This window comes from Thermobia domestica, chromosome 17 (assembly GCF_964235325.1).
Source record: "Thermobia domestica chromosome 17, izTheDome1.hap1.1, whole genome shotgun sequence".
Taxonomy (NCBI): domain Eukaryota; kingdom Metazoa; phylum Arthropoda; class Insecta; order Zygentoma; family Lepismatidae; genus Thermobia; species Thermobia domestica.
The window spans coordinates 95,326,558-95,352,250 of record NC_137470.1 but is presented as its reverse complement, the minus strand read 5'-3'; the positions used below and the strand labels follow the sequence as shown (position 1 = coordinate 95,352,250).

General features: G+C 38.0%; 1 protein-coding gene across 2 annotated transcripts in view; it reads left to right on the top strand.

The window, feature by feature from the left end:
- LOC145673905 (polyisoprenoid diphosphate/phosphate phosphohydrolase PLPP6-like) overlaps positions 1-23,176 on the top strand; it is a 61,303-nt gene extending 38,127 nt beyond the window's left edge. For both annotated transcript variants that reach the window (XM_081743714.1, XM_081743715.1), the window contains exons 3-4: positions 383-482; positions 22,485-23,176. In XM_081743714.1, the coding sequence (XP_081599840.1) occupies positions 383-482; positions 22,485-22,885 (501 nt within the window). In that variant the 3' untranslated portion in view covers positions 22,886-23,176. The remainder of the gene's footprint in view (positions 1-382; positions 483-22,484) is intronic.
- Positions 23,177-25,693: the final 2,517 nt, after the last annotated feature.

The window sequence follows — 25,693 nt, the reverse complement described above, 5'->3', positions numbered from 1 at the left end:
ATGTTGTAAAAAATAATTAATTGTGGTTTTGAAGTACCCTGATATAGAATAAAGATTCATGAAAAAATTAGATTTTTTTTTGAAAAGGTAGAGCGGCACATGCTTGATCACTCAGAATGGATTGACTCAAATATGAATAACAACCAAAAAATTGCAGATCGACGTGTATTTTAATTTTGTTTGAATTGTGAATACTAATGGAAAATTTTGAATTACAGACTTGGTAGACTCCGGGGTGACAAACATCGAATTCCAAAATGCTCTATGCTTTCAGGGTTTGATTTATATATACTACCATGTATTATTTGTATTTTTTTTTTTTTTTTTTTTTTTTTTTTTAATAAGCTTAAACATGTAACATAATTAATGTGTTTCCTGCCAGGTATCGTGTCATGGTGTACCATGGTTTTGTGGACTTCTCGCTTTCATCTGGTTCTTCAATTATGCGTCTTTGTATCAAATGCAGGTCAACTTGTTTATAGGTAAGTAGAAATATTAGTGCTGTGCTCAGTTTTTTTTTTTTTTTTTTTTTTTTTTTTTTTTTTAAGTTTTACGTTCCACGTTATGCCGGCTAGGTTAAAGGAGACAGTGATGATGAGCAATGAATAAAATGGTGGAATGAAGAAAGTAAGAGGAAACGGGAAAACCCCGAGGAAACCCACGCACACGGTGTTTGTCCACCACAAAGTTCACTTGGCGGGAGCAGGGTTTGAACCCGGAGCCCCATGCACCAGAGGTGAACGTTCTACCACTGAGCCACCGCGGCCCCTTTGTGCTCATTCTGTTTTATTACTTATTAATGGTATCCTCATTAGAGAGACATTTTTTCCTGTTGCTTTGAACCTCATGGGTAATCATTACAGTGCTCTTGCAAGTTTTGAACAAGTGTCTTTTTTTAATAGTTAGAAACGCAATACTGAAGACATTTGATTAGGGAGGAGGTTGAGTTAGGTTCGAACAAACTAACTCCAATATATTCGACATAATTAATTCCAGATTTTATATATATATATATATATATAGGGGGGTTGGACAAAAAAATCTAAAACGTTTGCAAAAGTGTGAAAATCATACCTAGTATGGTGCGGGGCCTCCTTTTGCGTTCAAAACAGCTTGGATCCGACGTGGAATGGACGCATACAACTCCCGAATCGTGGTGTGTGGAATTTTCTACCATTGTTCCTCCAAAACCTGCTCTAGTTCCTTAAAAGATGCTGATGGAGAGTAATGAGACCGAACACCCCTTTCTAACTCAGACCACAATAGCTCAATGATGTTCAGATCTGGTGATTGTGGGATCCAGGGGAGGTGTGACCTTGTCATGCTCCTCAAACCGTGATTTCACCGTTTTTGCAGCATCACATGGTGCCAAATCAGCTTCGTAGATGTCATCACCATCAGGGAACAATTATTGGGCCATGGGTAGAACCTGGTCCCCCAAAATGGCCTCATACGCCTTAGCATTCATCATTCCATGCAGGGCTATGATGGGACCTGCGGAAAACCACGATATCACTGCCCATACTGTAACAAAACCACCCCCATGCTTTACAGTTGGGAGCAGACAGTCTGTATCATAGGCCTGTGACGGTGTTCTCCATACGTAAACACGACCGGTTGTTGGAAACAAGGTGAAGGTCGATTCATCGGACCACATTATGTGTGTCCACTGCTCATGAGTCCACGCCTCGTGGTCCTTGCACCACTGGCTAAGCCTCTTCGCATTTACTGGTGTGACCAGGGGTTTGGCGATAGCGGCTCTGCCATGAATTTTCATTTTATGAAGTTCCCGTCTCACTGTTTTCGATGAAACCGGGTTCTGTAGGCCGGAATTGAGTTCAAGCATAATTTTCATTGCAGTGGTCTTCTTTTTAGCTGCTACAATCCGTTTTAATGCCCTCCGGTCCCTATCTGACAGGATTGTCTTTCGACCATTGTTGTGCTTTGCAGACGTCGTTTGCCCATGAATTGTGTATGCCCTCGTGACATTGGACACAGTGCCTTTCGATACCTCCACAATGTTCGCCACTGTTGCCACTGAAGCTTCAACCAGACGGGCACCAACGATCATGTCTCTTTGGAAGTCTGTCAGGTCACCCATTTTACCGCACCACTTTCACACCACGACACTCACAGGTGACCTGGTTACTGTTGACGGAAGAGGAAGGTCCACATGATACATTGAAAACAAAAAGCGATCGGCAAACGCAACACGTGTTGTACAGTGGAGGGCCAAACTTACGTGTCCTGTATGAAGTGTTTTTAGATCTTTTCGTCTACTCCCTGTATATATATCTACCTATCCAATATATATATATATATATATATATATACACAAGGTGATTTAAAAACTCACGGATTTCATTTGGGTCTAGAATTTCTAACTGAAGTCCGATTTTCATGCTGTTTGTGGTAGAAATGGCCATATCCGGATAATTTTTTATTCGGATATCGGCTAGAAACTTATCCGGATGACTGATAACAAAACGAATGACGGATGACGGATAGCGGATATGGTTTTAAAAGATCATATAGGAAAGGGACATATCAGTCTATTCTGCTCATGAGGTTATTAAAAGATGATCTTCGGGCAGTGATTTTTACCCTTGAAAGGTATTGCTTCTTAAAATGTTTCCTAGTAACTTCTAATTTTCTTATGTTTTTGTTGTGGGACACGGTGGCTCAGTGGTAGAGCGCTTCCTCTGGTGCATGGGGTCCTCATTGTTTCGATCCCCGGCCAAGTAAGTTTGTGGTGGACAAGATCGTGTCCGTGGGTTTTCTCAGGGTACTCCCGTTTTGTCCCACTTTTCATTCCACAAATTCTTCTATTATCATTCACTTGCTTTAATCATCGTCTTCCTTAGCCTAACGAGCCTAACCGTGCGACGTTAAACTCAAATATTTCATTTAATTTTTTTTATGTTGTTCTGAGATTTTGACAAACAAGATGGGAAAGTATCCCACATCTGACATGTTCCGCATGAGTAGATTATATATAAAGTCCATTCAACGAACCTTCTGATCCAGAAGTAAACATTGCAGAATGGTATTACTCCGCCAGTCCTCGGATGATTGGCTATCGGTCAGCGCTTCTTTCGAGAAGCACGTGTTTGTATCCTGTCCGTGTTTGACATACTTCCCGCACGTGACCATATTGTAAACTATGATACGCGCGTAAGATGGATCAAAGCCACCTTCTACGCATGCGTATTCTCTTTTATTGCATTAATTCAATTTAGTTCTTAGATACAACGTTGTTTCTGTTATTTAACTGTAAGGAAATTGCATTTCTGATAATGAGCCTTATAAGTAACAAAAACACTGAAAAACAGCTTACTTAACAATGGACTATTTTCTTCTACCGCATGGATGGTCCAAGGCTCTTTAACCAATAAAATGAAACAATCACCACGTGTATTTGTTTACATGAGGTACTGAACGTTCCTTGAATAAACTTTAGTTTTATTTTAAGTAAACTTTTAAAACTTGTATCTTCCTACTCAATCAACATTTGTGTGTGGCCATTCAACCCCGTAAACCTTATCCAAGTGTTATGAAATTTCGTATCTTTCTCCAACTTTCCGTAACAACCCCATTTTTGGGTCTACATTCCCCAGTAATAAGAATTTTAAAAGTAGTAAAATCCATTCCACTCCAGTCTAAAATATGTAAAAATTACTCGATTTTGATAAAACATTGTATCAAGTATTTTAGGCCGTCAACATAATTCCGAGCGGTTTATTGCAAAGACAAGTGGGTAAAATCCAAAGTAAGTAATCTCCCCTCAAATTTCGAAGCTTCCTTATTTAAATTATGTGATAAAAAAATTTCTAATAATTCTCGCGAAATTCTTCTAATTATGACAAATGACAGAATGATTCTGTTCTGATGCAGTATGGCACATATTTTCTTTGATGCTTATCAGTCTATTAAAGTCTCTCAAAAATATAAGAGTAAACTCATAAATTAAAATGAAAATATGTTTCACGATAATTTTCATTTAAAAAAATACCATTTCACTTTGAAGAAATATGGCACAAGTATACTATTTTCTTTAAGGCTGTTTAATGATTTCAATTGCATAAAGTTAAAGTTAATAACGAATAACGGGATATGTTATACTTAAACATGTTCCACGAGAACTTTCGTAAAATATTCGATTTTGATGGACTATAGATTATGTTTCTGGGGCTTTAACTTCATCCTGAATGCATGTTTTTAGAAAAATCAGTGAAGAATAATGGAGTACTACTTCTTCCCGCGATCTATACCTATGTATTATTATATAAAATAGTAGAAGTTGGTAACTTCTCTATCCGGTACTCGAAACTTCCCGAGCAGTAGGCTGCAAGGCGACTAGGTAGAAATGCGAGTATAGTGAATATCTTCTATTTAACATTTGTATTTCTAATTTTACCTGCCAGTAGGTTTTTTATTTAAATGGAAAGAGGCAGCTTAATGATTTAATGTTTATTAACGTGAATGGTCCATCATAAAAGGATTTAGAACCATAAAGAATAGTGGACAACTAGTGGCTCCGTGTTCTAAGGGCATAAAATACACACTGCTGTTTTGTGGAGCTCCACTTACACGCGCCCTATTGCCTTCAATTGCAATTATGTCAAGTCGTTAAAAACGCAACGGAGGTAGGCTGTTTAACACATACGTCGAAAAGAGTATCCTATTAGACCCCTAATATTAGGAAGATGAAACTTAAACTCTTTACTAAAGATATGTAGGCACATACCCAAGCTGTTCAAAATTCTAAGGGGGAACGATGGCTCAATATTAGAGCACTTATCTCTGGTGCGTCAAGTCCGTTCTGTAGGTGCTCCCGTTTCCTTCCATATTCTCATTCTACCAATAGTTTTATCATCATTCATTTGCTGTAATTATCAGCCTCCCTTGGCCTAAAAGACATAATCGTAGGCCATTAAACTAAAAAAGATTTTCAAAAATTCCACTTCTAAGGTAGAAAGGAACAATTTTTACAATGTTTCTCAATCTAATATAAATAAAATCAAGAGTTCGTTTGTGTGTTTGTTTGTCTGTGTGTCGCCTGGGGACCAGACGAGTACACCGAGAGTTACCAAAATTTGGTCACGGGTACCTTGGTCCAGGCCCCAGATCAAGACGAAGCGCTTTTTTCAAATTTCAAACCAGGGGGGTCTCAGGGGGCGTTTACCGGGATCGGCCTGGGGAGCGGGTAAGTTGACGAGAGTTACGAAATTTTGGTCACGGATACCTTGATCCAGACCCCAGACCAAGACGAAGCGTTTTTGTCAAAATTCGAACCGAAGGGTCTCAGGGGGAAGGGGCGCTTACCGGGACATGTAAAAGTAGTAGAAAATGACCGATGTTAGTAATAATTCATAGTTTTCGCGGTCGCTGAGATCAATGGTGGCACTTTCATTAGCGATGACCTGCAAATTCAGTTGACCTGCAATTCGAGCCGGGCGTCAGCGGCGGGGGGGGGGGGATACTGAAACATGTAAAAATAGCTCAAAATGACCTATATTAGTGTCAAATCCATACTTTTCGCGGTCGCTGAAATGAATGGTGATACTCCTACAGGCGTTGACTTCAAATACAGCCCTCATGCGAAGAATGGGTATATTCAGCTAGTATAAAAAATAAAATCGACGATGTCTGTCTCACCATCGATGGAAACGAACGAATCGTTTCAAATGGATTTGTAAAGCCAGGCTTTAGCCAGGTACTTATCTTGTCAGTTTCATGAACTACATACCCTAAGGAAGAGAGGGAGTTAAAAAGGTACACCAAAAATAGTCTCTGGCGTCAGGGAGATGAAAATCTATATAAAACTTATTAAAAATAAGCGGTCGTGTGTCCAAAAGTATTCGAAAATTCAGCTTCTAAGGGGATGGAGGAAAGGAGCAATTTTTACATTCTCAGCGTCAGGGTTGATATGTTTAAAACAAGTGTTTAAAACATGTTTAAAACGAGGGCTGTTGTTTTATTCAGTTTGTTTTAAACGTTTTAAACAAATTGTTTTAAACGTGTTTTTTTTTCGATGGTGGTTAAACATGTTTAAAACAACTAAAATATCAGATTGAGTAAGTTAATTTAATTTTCTAACAAACAACCCATCCTCCGCAGGATTTGTGCATGGAGTAAATTACAAGCAGAGTTATATTCTTATTATAATAGCAATTACTGAACGAAATTCTGCACATCAATGTGCGTATAACTAAACCAACAGAAATTCAAATGAAATATTTTAACATTTCTTAATTTCCAAGAATAAGGGATTTTAAACACACTATACACTATTCTAAGATCCAAATTCACAAATTCAAAACTTGGGTATTTTTTGATCACTATCTTTTCCATAATAATGAAGAGTTCTCACATCATAAGCTAGAAGAAATGCTCTGACAAATACAATACAGCTAATAGAAAAGAGCAGTGACTAGCCTACAAGGAGCAAATGACATATTTTAACTAAACAGTTTTCAAGATACATCTCTATCTACAACATGGGTAGCTAATAATGATTAATGTCTACGGCATAACAACACAATTAACTGTAGACGCTTGGGGGCCGCGGTGGCTCACTGGTAGAGCGTTCACCTCTGGTGCTTGGGGTTCCGGGTTCAAACCCTGCTCCCACCAAGTGAACTTCGTGGTGGACAAACACCGTGTGCGTGGGTTTTCTCGGGGTTCTCCCGTTTCCTCCCACTTTCTTCATTCCACCATTTCATTCATCTCTCATCATCACCGTCTCCTTTAGCCTAACCGGCATAATCGTGGGACGTAAAACTCAAAAATGTAATGTAATGTAACTCTAGACGCCCGCCAGGGATTTTAACAAAATGGTAGACTCTCACGTTCGGGGCTCTGGTGACCACCCTAATTATCACAGAGTCATGAGTTATACACCATTGGAAAACTTATAGACCACAAATTCCAACGAGGTAACATTCGTGAAATTCCCGCCGTATTCGTAGAAAAAGAACAGACATAGAATCATTTAAAATATGAAAATATTGACTTTGCGGGACCCTGGCAATCCTTGCAGTCACCCTACGCTGACAAAATGATGCTAATGTGTAGACCACATACTTGTGACAATAATATAAGAAATGGTAGCCACTGCTGCCATTGCGTAATGAATTCGTTTTATGTAGGAAATATTTTAAAGAAAATATGCGCAGAAAAACATTCATTGAATTAGACATTCTCTCCCCTTCCCCACTACCATGTCCATATGCAAATCATTTTTGCTGCACACATCATGTATACGAACAAGAATTATGCTTCTAGACCACTTGAGTGAAATATATATTGTGTTATATGGGACCGTCCCGAAAATAAATGTAAATTAACCAAATTTGACCCCCTCTTTCTCTATAAAAAACAAGTAGACATACAGGTTACTATCATGTAGGGGACTACCTCATTGTTTCACATACCAATTTTTATGGATGTACCACAAAGGGGGGAGGAATACCCGCCAAAACCTGATGAAAAAAATTTGATGAAAAATTAAAAAACAAACTTCATCCTCCCTTTCTCGGCCGTACACACGTACCCCCTATATACGTAAAATGCAACTGACGGAAAGCTTCATCCCTCAAAAATACTTTGGTACCAAATCATCTTTCTAGCTTAATTAGAGGCTGAGCTATTGATGTTTGTCGTAAAAATAAATGTAATTTACGTCAAAAAACTTAAAATCCAAAAATTTGCTAACTTTGCCCCCTCCCTGCTACCCCATATAAGCAAGAAGTACAAATACACGATATTACCATGTAGTGGCCTACTTCATTGCTTCACGTAACAATTTTTATGAATCTATCCCCCAAGAGGGGGAATGGCCCCAAAAAAACTGTTGAAAAAAAAAACACGATATTTACCCTTCTCCCCTATACATAAAATGCACACCAGCAAAGCTGCATCTTTCAGGAATAAATTGCTACCAAAACCATCTTCCAGCCTTAATTTGAGGTTTAAGACTGAGCCATTGAGGTTTAAAGCCCTGACACAGCAGTTGCGTCAATGGACGTCAGACGACCAGTAGAACGTAACACAAAGAAACTAAACTACCTATTCCGTGAACGGAGATCGGGAAAATCCCGATTTCTTTCTCCGGAATTGAACATTTGGGCGGATCGAGATTAGGGAAGTTCCCGAAATTTGATCTAGCGGTTGACTATAGATGGCAAGCAATACCTAAGAGTGTAAAAAAGTAATATATATGCCAATTTAGATTATTTTTTTAAACAAAATAAACATTTTAAACATGTTTTTTTCTGTTTAAAACAAAATACTTTGTTTTAAACGTTTAAAACGTTTTAAACAAAAAAAACATGTTTTAAACATAAAAAACGTTCTTTTTGTTTTTTTTTAAAAAAACATGTTTTTTTTTCAACCCTGCTCAGCGTTGAGCGATATACAGATGGTGATCAGAAAAATGGAAACATCTGAACGAAATTGCAACTTACTCGATTAATATGGTGTCGGGCCACCTTTCGCCTTCAGAACAGCCTTGATGCGACGTGGGATGAAGGCATAGAGGTTGTGAATGGTAGCAAGTGGAATTTTACACCATTCCTCGTGCAGGGCATCGGCCAGTTCTGTGAGAGAGGATGGAGGTGGAAATCGTCGCCGGAGTCGTGCTTCCAAGACGGACCACAGATGTTCAATTATGTTGAGATCTGGGGATTGGGCGGGCCAGGGGAGGTGTTGAACTTCATCCCGATGTTCCTCAAACCACGCTGCAACAACGCCAGCTGTGTGAATGGGTGCATTATCATCCTGGAAGATGGCGTCATTGTCCAGGAACAACATCCGGACCATAGGATGCAAGTGGTCTCCTAAAATTGCGACATAATCGTTGGCAGTGATTCGTCCGCTAAGTGTGACCACAGGACCCAATGAAAACCATGATATGGCGGCCCACAGCATCACCGAGCCGCCGCCATGTTTCACAGTTGGGCGGAGACACTGCAGATCATAAGCTTCTTTGGGCGTTCTCCACACATAAAAACGGCCCGTGGTTGGGAATAGGGTGAAGGATGACTTATCCGACCATATCACACGTTTCCAGTCCTCAACGGTCCAAGTTGCATGGTCGCGGCACCATTTGCGGCGTGCGTAACCGTTATGGTCCCTGATGAGCGGTTTGGCCCGTGCAACACGACCCCGTAAGTTCATGTCATGTAATTCGCGACGGACTGTGATTGTCGAAACAGGGTGGGGGAGGTGCTGATTGAGTTTCTCCGTCACTTGCTCCGCAGTGGCACGACGGTTCTGCGTGACAATGCGCTTTAATACCCGGCGTGACCTGTCACTCATGATTTTCTTCCGCCCACTGTTCCGCTTCCCCTATGTGGTTTTCCCCTGTGTTGTGTAGGCTGTCATCACCTTCGACACTGTCCCACGCGACACACCTAACACAGTAGCCACTGCCGTCACACTCACTCCACATAACCGCGCACCAACAATTTGCCCTCTTTGAAAATCTGAAAGGTCTCCCATTTTACACTACCCCCGTGTGCTGCAGCCACTGGACACTGCTGTTCCACTGCGCCTGACGTAGTATGGAGACCGACCTAACACACCACCAGCAGCGATCCGGTGCTGCGGGCGCCACGACACCACTGCCAACCCATACATCTGACGGGTTGCCAGCTACACGTGTTTCCATTTTTCTGATCACCATCTGTATGAGCTCCTTACTAAATAGTTTTTTTGATGATTTCCGATCATTTTTAGAAATTCCTTTTCTGAAAGAAGCAACTGGACACTTTCTAAAACGTTCGAACTTCCCTTTATATATATATAAAATGGCGAAAATAAGGAAACATTAGAATAGTTTAAAACGAAATTTTGTACCTCGTTATACATAGTTAGTACGTAAGTCGATCTATGATCTTATCAGTTTCCTTTCATTGAAATGCGCATGTTAGAGGAGGAAAGGCGTTTACATTTTTCGCAAAGAATAATGACTGCACAGTCTGAAATGTATTTTTCTACATACTCTCCACTTGGACTACACTGTTTTATTCTACTATGATTCAAATGCGTAGCGTAAGGAAAATATGGAAATATACCTTTTCCATAGAACTACTCTTCTTGTCCGAAGAACACATATTTCAGTTAGTATGAATGTATACTGTAAATAAGTTATACAATACAATTTAACTGAATACATCTTAGCAGTCTATGACAAGGGATTAATTTGGACTTTTGTGTCCCGTTCAACATAGAGGTTATATGAAAAGTGGACCTACAGCTTCACGTGGGATCCGAATCGCATAGCAATTTACTTTTATTTTTGTACCATTTCGGCAGTGGAGGAAATAATAATAAATTATGACTGTTAGAGGAGTACCAATATAATACCTTGATATGTTCAGGTTTATTCTCCTGTAGCTGAATAAGGGACTTCCATTAACATCGTAACATAAACATATTGGAAATACATTTGAAGACTACAGATATATCGCGTACCAAATGTATAATCAATAATCTCAATGGCAGAAATTATATTTATGCGTAAGATACCTAAACTTTAGTGTAAAATTCAGATGGTTATCGATAGAGACAAGATATTATGCAAAATGTGATGAAAGAGATACGACAAAAATTGAAGAGTTCCATTGCGCTTATATGGTTAGCCTACACACCTTTGACACGGGAGACCCAAGTTGGATTATCGGTGGGAGCTCATGTGATTCGCTCCACGTCTCATATAGCATTGATGCTGAAAACACTAATCCAACCATTTATAAATCTTACATGGTGAAATTCATTTCGGGGGTCTGTAGGACTTCCCTGAGGTGACTACATACAATTTTTGTTTAATTAAGGTTGCTATCGCTTCTTAGAAATTTAAAAATAGCAGAAACGATCTTTAAGGTCAAGCACACGATACATGGACACGATAAGGTCAAGCACACAATACACGCAAGAAATGTTGGCAAATTATTGGGGCTAATAAAGATATTGGACAAACTAAAGAGCAATGAACAATTGCTCAAAGTTGAAAATGTACCAATTCACATATTCTTGTGTGCTAAAATATGCTATTTCATGCATGAAAACAAGAATGATTATTTTAGATAATGAAGAAGTACGATTAAATACGTAATTATCAATTGACAATTTGAAAAAAAAAAAAAGTACGTTGCTATCATGTGAAATAGGAATAATTTAGTGTCACAATCTGTCAAAATGTATTAAATTGCCAGATTAATCAAAGTGCCAAATTAAATTGAAATATACTTAATAATTTATCAGCTTATTAGAGAATGACTAATAAGTCCTTTCTTCAAGCTGTTGAGTAAAGTTCTGTAAAACTTCGGACTGCTTTGTGAAGTGTGAAAATGATTTAAATAATTTATTTATTAGGAACGTGTGGAAAGTTTTTTTTTTTCTTTCTTGTAAAAGAAAATGTAGATTTCCATTAGATTTCTTTCTAGATTAACTACAGTAGTTGTATCATCGTTTTTTTTTTTTTTTTTTTTTTTTTTATCTTCAACGTGTATAATTAGATATTAGTTAGTATCTTACTTTTAATTTTGTGAATTGTAACTACCTATTTTTCATGGTTTTAGTGCCTGAACATCCGATCTCTAGTTATCAAAATAATAGAAACAACTGAAAAAGTGCAACTTTTCTGATAAATACAGCATAAGATCGCCGTTAGTTCTAGAGCATCCTGATTTGTCGTGCAGAGCGTCTCTGATCTGGAATGTATGCATACAAGTCATGAATGGTTTTCAGAGGGGTTTGTACCTTTCTTCTGCATGCAAAATTCAGTTTCGAGTAAAAGAGGATAGAGGAGGAGAATAACTGCTTCTGATCCTAAACTCTAGTACTCACCACAGGTTTTCACTAATGTTGAAATCAGGAGAGGTGTTGAAGTTCATCATGTTCATGAAACCACGTGTCAACAACTCCAGCACTGGGAATTAGTGTATTGTGATCTTCGAAAATTGTGTTAGTGTCCGGAAACATCTCTACCATTGGATGCCCATGGTCATCCAAAACACACTGATAGTAATACATCCTGGGATTGTATTGGTAGAATCCACGAAATACGAGGAAAATGTGCCCTACATCATTACAGTCTACAACACTTTTCACGTTAAGGAGCAGACAGTGTGAAACGTAAGCTTATTTTGGTGCTCGTCATTCATAAACATGTAAACTAAAGTGAAGGAGGGCTCGTCAAACAATATTAATCGTTTTCAGTTATCGGCGGTCCAATTCTCTGCATGACTTTGTTCCAGATAGAGTGTGGTTGGCGGTGATCAGCGGTTTGGAAATTACAACACAACCGCGGATTTGCAGGCTATGCAACTATCGTTGGATTGTGATTGTCACAGTAGGCTGTAGTCTTCATAGACCCAAGTAACACTCTGGCCAATTTAGATCTGAAGGACTCGCGCTAACTAACAACATACCTACAATTTCGCCTCTTTGACACTCATGGTGGTTTCTCATTTTGGATCACCAGCGTCCCTACGTTTCAACACACGCTTCCATTCTATTCCGTCTGACGTACTACAGACGATCACGTAGCCAGCCGCTTCAGGTCACCATTACGCTCGATGACTCGGCACGGGAATTTCTCATGCAGCAAATCAGTCGTTTCATTGCAGGTGTGATAAGTAGTCATTGTATTGAAACTGCATGTATTGATATAAATTTCGTTATAATCCGCCTCCACCAAGAAAAAAGTACCGTCCTCTCTCAATCGTTACTGCATTCTCATCCTCGTCTTGGAAAGTATCATTCTATCACTCCAGCAGCCGAAAATCCTCATTTTTTATGGTTGCTCGTAGGTGTAATGGTGTCATGGATTTTCGGCAATCTTCTGATGCTGAAAGCGACAGTTCTTTTTGTTGGTGAAACTATATAAGTGAAGATGTGCTTCTTCACTTGACAGTATTTTCTGTACAAAATCTTCATTCATCATCGTATTCAGTATATTTTCCGTTTCAATTAATTATAGGTTTCAGTTCCTAAGGCGTTGTGCAGATCTTTCGAGGGAATGTCATACATGGAACTTCTCGAAATATCCAACTGATGAACAACGCTTAGTGGATCTTTTAGGCTCGCAACACCGGTGTCGCGCACAATAACGATCTTCTTAAGAGACTGACTACATCGAGAATACGTTGTATTAATGTCTGTTGTTGATCTGTTTACTGTGACAATCCTCTTCAGTTTTTGGCGATCCTTGTCTTTGAGGTGTCTCTTCCATCCACGATTCCTCTTCACCGGGTCAGCTGTCATCGCTGACACTGTTTCTGCGACACGCCTAATACATTGTCCACCTTAAATATTTGGAAATTCAGAGAGGTTTTCCATTTTTTATCTTCCAGCTTTAACACTTCAGCTTCCATTCTGCCTCGTTTGACGTACAACAGATGATCACATAACGCATCACTAAAAGTGGGCACCCGCTGCATGTTCGCGTTCTCAATGTTACAGCCTCAAACATCTTAGATGCTGCAGGTGTTTCCATTATTTTGACAACCTTCTATATATCCACGTATAATTAAAGTCTTAATTATAACTGAATAGTTAATCCTATCGCCTTCAGTTACCCCCACAAAAATAGCCACATGGCTTAGGATCTTGGCTGTGGAGGGGCGAAGATTGTCCAGTATGAAACCGGTGTGGAAAGACGTGAACTGATCCACACTTTGAAAAAGTCTAGTGTAAAAAGATCCAATACTATGTTTGCAGTGTGAACGCTTTCACCATCTTGCATAAATCACAGCGTGTTGTTGGGCAAAGCAGTAGTAAGCAGCTGCGGCACAAAATTTTTGCATGACATTATCAAGTACCGCTTACTGTAAAATTACGGAAAACATGTGCCGTCGGGTAATTAATAACATGCGTGTTCGCTTAAATGAATTTTAATATCAAAATGGTGGCCATATGAAGCAGATTCTGCATTAGAACATTTCCCCACGGTTTGCATTTCTTGAAAACATACTACTTTCATTGCAATATTCTTCCTAATTAAAGTATCCTTAAAAAAAAAAGAAAAGAAAAAAAAAGTAATGGATCATTTCCTGCGCCTTCCGAATTTACAAACAGATACATGCAACCTGCTGGTGGATTTTGACTGCCGAACGATAGGAAGAGGTTGTTTTATTTTATGTTTATTTCTTCTTTCTGTATGACACTTTGCAACATAAATGCGATCCTTATTAGACTTCCACACTATACTAAGTATAAGTGTCGGAAGTCTTATAGAACGGCTTTGTCTGTCCTTTTGTCGACAGGGTTGAGAGTAAAAACGGTAAAAGATGTTGAGATTCGGCTTTTTGCAATCTATTCAACGTCCCAAGAACAGGTTCCATCTTCACCACTAAATCTGTATTCAAAATGGAAATAATTCAAGTTAACCATTTCCGGTTTCAAGATTTATCACCATAGAACGAAAGCGGTAACAGGTAGCGAGAAGCAATTTTTTACAAACTATTCGTCTTGAGGCTACCATGACTATCTTAAACACTCTATCACAACCAGAAGTGGTTGAGATTTACTTCCGGTTTCAGTACTGATTTCCATATAGCAAAGACGGTAAGAGAGATCGTGATCTGGTTTCCTGCAATTGATTCAGCGTCCCGAGAATAGGTTCCGCCTTCTCTGTTAATCCCCTATTCAAACAGGAAGGGGTTCAAATTAGCCATGTCTGGTTTCAACGTTTATCGCCATAAAACAAAAATGATAACAGATTACGAGAAACGTTTTTTGCAAACGATTCAACGTCTCAATGTAACGTGCCACTACTATCCCGGACACACTACCAAACCCACAAGTACTACTACTTATTACTACTTCCGGTTTCAAACTGATTTCCATAAATCAAAAACGATAATAGGTATCGAGATATGGCGTTTTGCTATTGATTCTGCTTCCCAAAAGTAGGTTCCGACTTCTCATTTAACCCTGTATTTAAACCGGAAGTGATTTTAATTAGCGATTTCCGATTTTAACATTTATCGCCATAGAACAAGAATGGTAATATGTAGCTACAAGCGGTTTTCTACAATCGATTTTGGGTATCAAGAGAACATACCATCATTACCGGAAGCATTCAACCAAAATCTGAAGTGGTTGTAATTTACTGCTACATCTGGTTTCAATACTGATTTCCGTAGAGCAGAAAGTGTAAGATATATATCGAGATGCAGTTTTTCAATCAGTTCAGCTTCTCAAGAATAGGTTTTGTCTTCTTCGTTTCCCATCCATTCTAACCCAAAGTGGTTCAAAGTAACCATTTCTGATTTCAATCTTTATCACCATAGAATAAAACCAGTTGAGAGTGCTCCAAGGGCACTGCCAGAACGAACTTAAAAAGAATGGAGAGATGGAGCGGGAAGGATAACAGTGATTGTTCCTACATGTAAATCATCATCTTCTGTATCTAGCAAAAATTCGCAAAATATCATCTCTCTGTGACTTACGGTTCCCGAGATATGGCTCCTTAAATCTCCCGAAATCGGAACTATTTTTGGCCAATATCACGGGAACGGTAAGCCAAAGAGAGATGATATTGGTGTTTATATATATAAAATCAAAAATCACTATGTTTGTGACTCTAAATCTCCTGAACCACCCGACCGATCTCGATCAAATTTGTAACATGGATGAGGTTCGAGTCTGGGCTGGTTTTAGGCTATTCACGTTGATGGTAGAACTGAGGGGGAGGGAAAGGGGGTATAAAAATAAATAAAACTTAGTAACTCCTGAACCACTCGACCTATCTTGATCAGATTTTCAACATAGATGAGGTTCAGGTCTGGGACCGTTTTTATTATTTAAATTTGACGGAGCAACGTAGGGTAGGAGAGGGAGGGGGAGATATATAAAAATCAATTTATATAAGACTGAAAGTGACAATTTTTGTAACTTTATAACTCTTGAAGTATCAGACCGATCTCAATCAAATTTTCAAGATACATGAGGTTCGGATCTGGAAACATGTTTGTAATTTCACTTTAACGGTAGATTCTAGGAGAGGGGGAGAGGAGGTGGACGTATAAATAAAAACTAATAAAACCCAGTAACTTTTGAACCACCCAGCCAGTCTCGATCAAATTTTCAACATATATCAAGGTCGGGCCTCAGGTGCTTTTTATCGTTTCACTTTGACGAGCCAACGTATCAGAGGATCATATACATAAATGATCGAAAATGGCCACTATCAGTGTCGAATTTATAGTTTTCTGGGTCTCTTAGGTGAACAGTGATGCATTCGATTCCGTTTGAATCCAAACTCAAACCCGCAATATGGGGGAGGAAGCGATATTTGAAAATCATCGAAAATGACCGATATTAAGGCTGAATCCACATTTTTTGAGATCGCTGAGATGAACGGTGACAACTCCGATGCCATGACCTGCAACATGGGGAAGGGGGAAATATATACGTGTGTATATATATATATAAATGGTCAAAAATGGCCGATATTAGTGTTGAATCTATAGTTCTTGCGGTCGCCGAGATGAACAGTGACACTTCTGATGCTGTTTAAATCCATTTTCAGCCCCGACACTTGCGGGATGACGAGGGGTGACATACATTGAAATGATCGAAAATGAGCAATATCAGTGTGCATTTAAATTATTTATTTCAACCCAGCGAAGCGGGTAATATATGCTAGTCAATACCTAAGAGGATGGTAAACATTTTGATACCGATATTAATTGGTGGCCAGTGGCCAGTTGGACAGTGGCCACCGGTTACTATTTGGTACCAAAATGTTCCATTCTCATAGGTATTGATCAACACCAATATGATCTCTCTATGACTTACGGTTCCCGAGATATGGCTCCTTAAATCTCTGGAAATCAACCGTTTTTTGGCCAATATCTCAGGAACGGTAAAAGTGACGCGAAAAATTTAATCACTTTCTCAGATAGTTTCTGATGCTCTATCAAATGCAGGGTTCAAAATTGAAAAAGTCGCAAATAACAGAGAAACACACAGACAGAGAATTCAGTAACGAACTTTTTAAGTTCGATGAACAGTAAAACATAGCAAATAAGGGCTTTCTGATATGGATTGAGCGTCGAAGATCAGGTTCTATCTTTGATCGTATTGATCTGTTGCAATCAGTAGTTACAGATGTATTCAAGTTGGAGTGTTGAATTCCTATAATTTGGAAGTCTACCGTGGTTTGACACTGTGATAAGAAACTCACTTGTTTGTTATAAATTTTCTGCAAGTTCTCCAGAAAGAAAGACCCTTGAACATGTGGTGAACACGAATAGTACCAATAGTTAAGTATATCCAACTGAACTGCACTATTAGTATAAATATGAAGTTGATCTATTCACCGCAGAAGATACAGAGCACAACGAACAGTACCTTCATCTATATATATAAAAGAGAACGCACAAAATCCTTTGTCCGCTCATCACGCTAATACGGCTGAACCGATTTCTTTCATTTTTGGGGGGTTGTTAGGATTTGGACCCTAGATGGTTTTTATCATATCACTTTAATTTTCAATTAGCAGTGTCTTGAGATAATTGACCAATCAGGTGTTCATACGTAGAAAAAATCCTTTGTCCGCTCATCACGCTAATACGGTTGAACCGATTTCTTTCATTTTTGGGGGGTTGTTAGGATTTGGACCCTAGATGTTTTTTATCATATCACTTTAATTTTCAATTACCAGTGTCTTGAGATAATTGACCATTCAGGTGTCCATACGTACAAATCCTTTGTTATTAGTTCATCATATAAAAATAAACGTACTTATATGCAACCCGCATGACCCTGTGACTCGGCGGGTTAACATAAATGACAGGCGCTATAAATCACTTGAAAGCGAAAAAGTAAAAATTATCTAAGTAACAAAGTTTATTGCGTTCCGGGATGACCGCAGCGAAGCGGGGCGGGTTGGGGTGACCGCAGCGAAGCGGGGCGGGTTAACATAAATGACAGGCGATATAATGTTAACATTAGTGCAATCTTCTATGGTTTTTATCATATCACTTGAAAGCGAAAAAGTAAAAATTATCTAAGTAACAAAGTTTATTGCGTTCCGGGGTGACCGCAGCGAAGCGGGGTGAACGCTGCTAGTCTATATATATAAAAGAGAACGCACAAAATCCTTTGTCCGCTCATCACGCTAATACGGCTGAACCGATTTCTTTCATTTTTGGGGGGTTGTTAGGATTTGGACCCTAGATGGTTTTTATCATATCACTTTAATTTTCAATTACCAGTGTCTTGAGATAATTGACCAATCAGGTGTCAATACGTACAAAAAATCCTTTGTCCGCTCATCACGCTAATACGGCTGAACCGATTTCTTTCATTTTTGGGGGGTTGTTAGGATGTGGACCCTAGATGGTTTTTATCATATCACTTTAATTTTCAATTACCAGTGTCTTCAGATAATTGACCATTCAGGTGTCCATACGTACAAATCCTTTGTTATTAGTTCATCATAGGTATAAAAATAAACGTATTTATATGCAACCCGCATGACCCTGTGACTCGGCGGGTTAACATAACTGACAGGCGCTATAAATCACTTGAAAGCGAAAAAGTAAAAATTATCTAAGTAACAAAGTTTATTGCGTTCCGGGGTGACCGCAGCGAAGCGGGGTGAACGCTGCTAGTCTCCTATACTTTTGGAGAATTTTCTTTCAATGGACAAGTTTTCCTTTTTTCTCCCTTTGATTTATTGACCTTTCGAAGCATAATAACGGTTGAAGATATTCTGCTAAGAAAGGGGAAAAGATCACTACACACACTAATGTGTAGCTGGAATCCAATACGCAGATATAAATTTAACAGTAAGAGCATAGAAATAACATTGCGTCAGTGCGGCCAAGTTCAAACATTCATAGCTGATCAACTTAACAGAGTAGTAAATAGCGCATGTGTTATGAGGAAACATAACTTTGACACTCACACACACAGAGAGAGTCAGGCAGGTGACCCAATGTTGTTGTTCTTCGTGACATTAGTAATATTATTCTTCGATTTGTCACGCTAATGTTAATTTGGTGGGAATTAAATGTCTTTTTCCCAGATGCGTCATTTCCAAAGCCAAACATAAACTTAAAGCTGCAATATCTGGCTAATCAAAATATTCGTCGTTTACAACAACGCCCTTTTGCCAAGGACTGAACTTGGTAGGAAAAGAAGTCTGGAATTCCTCAATCGCATTACACCGCTGGATCATCAGGGAGTGTCTTCCCTTTCAAGAAGTGATAGAGATGCCAGAAGTGGTTGTGGTCAGTTGGCGAGATATCGCGGAAATACATGTTTTATACTGCAACTAAGGGAGAGTCTACACAGTCCTTTGCTCGACAGTATTGTCATCCAACGTGAGGACACCATTTATGTTGATCATTACCGGATGCTCGCGACAAGTTTGAAGGTCTGCTTCCATGGTGTTACTGAGGAGCGCACCCGAACGTGTTGGTGACTCCTCACAGGGCTCATTTTGCAATTCTGTGACACCAGAATGAAATTTGCCAAACCAACGGCAAATAGTGCGTTCATTCACCATTCCTGACCCAAATGTACTTTTTTAGGCTTATTGCCCAGAATGTCGCAGTATGATTTGACAATTGCGTTTTCTCCATGGCGGACTTGCTATTTGCACTAACCTAAAAACGAAGTTCCTTACTGTAACTCGGCATCTTTTCTCGTGTTTCTTTCCTTAATTGTGTTTTCCGAAAACCGCATTATTTCACGATTTGAAATGTACTTGCGTTGTTATAATGGTTGTTAGATTAAATTTCAGAATATAAGAGGATTACCCTGGTTAAATACCACAACGATATTATCGTCAATGTAGAAACCGATAGAAAAAACATATGCAAAAATTTCATATTTGTGTACATGCTTTTCAGTTAAATACTCAGTAATATTTTTACTAGGATAACCAGATTAAATTTGTGTACACACACATATGTTTGGCTGAAACCTAAGTCCTTGCGTAGTAAAACTTTAAACAGTCTCTTGCCTACTATTACCAGTCTTGTTTAAAAGAAATATATATATATATATATATATATATATATATATATATATATATATATATATTAGCAAATCTTTCCTCAAATGGGTAAACAGATTTTCAAAGGAAGTTGGTGGCCAGAGTCATATATAAGACTACATTCATGGACAATCCTTCCTTCCTTTCCATGAAACACACTTCTTATGTAAATTCCAAATAATGTATTATATATTTTAATTAAACGTCCTACGTCTGATTATCGAATGGTTCCATATCCTGTGGTTCAATAGCGTTTTATATCATACTCAATCTCTCTAATTCTTGTATCAAATTCTTAACAAAATTAAATACCACATCCAATATATCAAATCACATGTTCGGAATCCATAGTGGCAGTTTCATATTCCAAAGCAAATTGAAAGTACTTTTAATAGGGTTGTATGGTGACTGTTGACTCTTCGGCTTTTTTGCCCCAGTCGCATTTCTTCTTCTATTCTCCTTAATTTTTCTTCCAACGGTTCCAAACAACTTCCTCCTACACTCCACCACTGGCCTTAATTTTATCATCGGGAACCCCTTAATTCTGGAGATCCTACCTTCTTCATCAGCTGCCTAAAACTTTCTTCCGTTTTCAGTCAAGACCTTCAGTACTTCACCCTTCATCTTTTCCTCTGTCACATAGATTGTTCAGTTTTTTTTTCTTTTAAAAAAAATATAAGCAGCGCCTCTTACGATAACACACTTTCTCCATTATCACCACTTCATCTCCTTTGCCCTCTTGTTCAGTTGCCAGATCTTTTCTCTTCCTTAATATCTTTAAACCCTCTTTTTCTTCTTTTTTAAGGTTCCTCTTTCTCACATGTCCATTTAATCTCAGTATCGCTACCCTCTTCATATCATTTTCTTTCTCGTTTATCCCTCACATCCAAAATCGCCTCTTCTACTGAAAACACTACCTCCTTCATCTTTTCCTCTGTCACATAGATTGTTCAGTTTTTTTTTCTTTTAAAAAAAATATAAGCAGCGCCTCTTACGATAACACACTTTCTCCATTATCACCACTTCATCTCCTTTGCCCTCTTGTTCAGTTGCCAGATCTTTTCTCTTCCTTAATATCTTTAAACCCTCTTTTTCTTCTTTTTTAAGGTTCCTCTTTCTCACATGTCCATTTAATCTCAGTATCGCTACCCTCTTCATATCATTTTCTTTCTCGTTTATCCCTCACATCCAAAATCGCCTCTTCTACTGAAAACACTACCTCCTTCATATCCATCTTCTCTTTTTTTAATATTGAGAGAAGGAAATTACAAATTACTAAACTGGATGAATAGATTGTTGGTTCATGAGATGCTGGAGAAAATGTTGGAACAAATTGAAGTAAGGGAACGGGTCTAGATTTATTTTTTTATATGGTGTGTTGTATTGTTATAATATGTAGTTTTAGTCAGGAATATTTTTATTACCTTATTTAAGTATTTAAGACGGGGGAAGGGGAATAGTTATCTGGTATCAGATTCAAGGCAGATAACCGGTTGGACAGATGCTAGTAGAAAAAAAGATGAACAACAGGTGGCCTGAAAAAGAGAAAAAGGAAGAAACAGGTGGCTTTCTAGACAAATAAGGGGGCGTTGAGCCTTTCACTTTTGGTTACATATTAGGGTTCCTAAGATGTTTTTTCATTGAGTCGTCTAAGGAAGACAACGTTAAGTTGTTTAAACTGCTATTTATTATTTTAGTTTTAGCAAGCAAGTGTATTACTCTGGTCTATAGACAGGTTTTATTTATCTAGCAAGTTCCTTACTTTCTTGCGACTTTTCGAGTCTGAATCAATAACTAGTACATCCCATTAAAAGAGAGAAAATAGTTCTACTCGGAATAAACCACTTCATTGTTTTTTGAAAGTTGATAGAACATTATTGAAAAATAAAAAAAAAACTGAAATACTAAGAAGAAATGACGTGCATTTCTTCACACTCTCAGGATTTATACGGCAGGATATGACGTATGATGGATCGCAATTTCAACTAGATGGCGCATGCGTCGACTCAGCAGCATGCTTTGTTCGTTGTAGGAAGTTCGTTGTATTCTATTCTATAATAATGCAGAAGATTGGTTTATGCATGGACGATAAATACAATATCGTAAACTATTATAGAATATGAATTAAAACACCCAGTCAGTTTTACAATCTGAACGTCCGAGTTGTTAAAAAGGAGAAAAAATACTCTTTATCAAATTGATGTTGAAAGGTTTCCCACAAAATAATCATAATTTAGTAACAGTTCGAAGAATAATGCACCATATATTTAGAGGTCATTTATTTAAAAAAAAAAAAAAAAAAAAAAAAAAAAACCTGTGTGCAGATGCGAAAATTCGCCAGTGTAAGTGTAATCTTACTTGTAGTTCACGAGTTCTCTTCATTAAAGCTAGTTGTATAATATTATTGTCGTGTGTGTATGTGTGTGTGTTGTGTACTAATTTTATTTTATTTTATTTTCAGGTTTGGTTTTAGATATGATTATAGTTGCAGTTCTTAAAGCCTTTACACGTAGGCGCCGACCAATCAAAAACCAAGGGGAAATATTTCTGTCTCTGAACGTGGATAAATTCTCATTCCCTTCTGGACACGCCACAAGAAGCGTCTTTGTATTGTACTTCTTCTGTGTTTTGTGGCCAGTGCCGTGGGTATTTCGGTTGCCGATATTTGCCTGGGCAAGTGCAGTGAGTTTATCAAGAGTATTGCTCAGAAGACACCACTTGTTGGATGTTGGCGCTGGAGTAGCGATTGGATATGTGGAAGGATTAATTATGGGATTACTATGGCTCGGACAGCAACAATGTAGGTACTTCATATCCTTAATTACAGATGAAGTGCACGAAGGTGCTGCTTATGATATCTAAATATGTCGAGTGCACCAAAGTTTCATGGTGGTTTATTACTCACCTATCGTAGAAAAATTTAGTACTCGCTCAGATAGATTTTTGTAAATAACGTTTGTAAACTGTGGTAAAACTAAGATGAAAGACTATGACACATTAATTTTGTTTCGTATGTGTATGTATGTGTGCTGCTGAAAATATAATTTGAAACTAGATTATGTTTGAAAGCATAATAATATGATGTGTGATATATGATCATGGAATCAGTTTATTTTCTTTTAGAAACTAAATAAAATTTATTTTTTGTGCGTTCTTGTTTAGAGGTTATTATTAAAGAAAAGTCCATCCCTGTGCCGTTGCAAAGTAAATGTCGACTTTAAAATAAATGCAGCTATGTCATACACCAATATACAAATTATTCGGTTGGTACAACCAATTCAATAGTACTTAACCTAGAAGTTGACGCTGACGAGAAGTAATTACAACTGATAATAAGCTTCAAGTGCGTACAACAGAAGAAAAATCCTTTCTTTGGAGATTGCGTAATGAGCACGGAAGTTGGTTGTACTCTATATAGATATCACATTATGGCGATCAATACTTTAAACAGTTTCCCGGTGTGATGTGTCTTCGTAGTCAGATGTTTGTCCCACAAATACATATTTAAAAGATGAGCTAACATTACATTTTTCTGTATTGTCCTCATAATTATATCGAGAGATTGGTCGATAATACAATTTTGAAAGTAAGAACGCATTTTTAAATTTTTGAGAAGAACACAAAAGAAAGTTTAAATTAATTACAACTGTAATTTGCAGTAAAATCTTATGAAGATGATAATTTTTAAATCAATACGTTTTTGAGCCGTAATGTTTTTTTAGGGATTGTTTTGATACCCAGTCTACTGTGTCAAATATTTTTAATGAGTTAGATTTAATACATAACGAGTAGAATCTGAACGGCAGTTATATGACAAAACTATGTTTCTTTGTTGAAGTGTCGTCCATAATGGCTTAACTTGAATTGCTGACACTTTTACGTAAGGGTATACAAACAAACTAAGTGTGCAAGAATCAGAAATTACCAAACATCAAAAGCTTACCTTTTTTTGAGAAAGAATCCTGACTACCAACATTTTGGAAGAAAGTAATTGTTATGAGTTTTTAGGAATCAGAGTCACAGTCTGTATAGAGACATTCTTGTGAAATGAGTTCACTGTAATGGAGTAAGCTTGTGAAAAAGTTATGACAAACAGGTGGAACAAGGAGCAAAAGATTCAACAAATCTTTGTACTTAACGTAAGGAATTGTAATTGGTTCGGCATGAAAAGGCCATAAAGAACGATGTAGAATTGCGAGAATTGCTACATTTTTTTTTTCTTTTTAAATCTTGCAGTGTAATCTCATTATTACTGTAATAACCTGTTACGCACATACATTCTTCGCTGTTGGCAGTGAGCTCCCCCGTGGCTAAGCGGTTAGCGTAGGCGCCTTTGGCGTGGGAGACCCGGATTCGATTACCGGCAGGAGCTCATGTGGTTAGAATTCTACGTTAATCAGTAGGTCCACGTCTCATATAGCTTCGCTGCTGGAACGGACGCTAAACTAAAATCAACTCAGCTCTTCGCCGTTGGTACTTTACAGAAACTGCATTTCTTCTTTCATAGTTTCTTGTTTGAACAGGGTGTCTACTGACCTGGAAAACCTGGAAAACCTGGAAATAGCCTGGAATTGGACGAGGAACCTGGAAGTTTTAAAATTGTTTTTAAAATATTGTTTTTGGGATTGTTATGGAATAAGTATATTTTTGTAAAATGCAAGAAAGTTATATACTACAGCATAAGTTAAAAACCAATAATAACTTATTCAGTGGAAACGTAGTTGAGAAAGATAGATAGATGTGAGCAGAGTGCAGGCGGTGAATGTTTTTGGAAAGTATGTTGAGGGTACAAGAAGTGGCTGAATAAGATTTAATTTGTTTGGCATGGTCGTTGTGAATAACAGTGACTACAAAAAGAGCTAAATTAGTTCCCGATGATGAGAGTAAGGTAATTGAAAAAGTTAAATTTCATGATCTATTAAGTTTGTCTTACACAGGGGATACAAGCCAGAAGCTTTCTCTGTAGTTGCTGCTTATTTGCATAGTATGAATCAAGCTTATTTGCTGCTTTGTGAAGACATTGCTTTACATGTTTCTGTAGCAAGAGTAGTAGACAGGTCTGGAACAACATTCCACTTATACTCCTGTGCCGAAGCTTTTTAACAGGAGTCCAAGCCCGCGGATGTCCCGGTGGCCGAAAGGTGTATCACCGGAAAAAAGTAAAATTGCCCACATCTTAACGGAATCACTTTTTGTATTTACTAGTCTTGCAAGAAATCCTGTTACACACTAACAATTAACATTTTATTCTTCAGCCATTAAAATTGGGAAAAGTAAAACTAAATTCCAGGACTCGTGGAAAGGCCAGTGGAAATGGGTTATTAGGTCCAACGATCCATTTAAAGCAGATTGTAAACTCTGCAGAAGTGATTTTGACATTTCAAATATGGGAGCTGGATCATTGAAATCTCATGAAAAAGGAAAGAAACATCAAATAGGTGTTAAAGCTCTTAATGCACAATGTTCGATCGTAAAGTTCTCAAGCAATGTTAACAAGGAGCCTTCCTGTACAAAAAAAAAAAAAAAAAAAAAAAAAAAAAAAAAAAAAAAAAAAACCAACAGCGTCTTCTAGTTCAGTGACTGGCACATCATCTACTCCAGTTGTTCAGGAGAAAAATGAAAGCGCAGCAAAAACTAGTGGTGTAATAAAGAGTTATCTTATCAAAGATC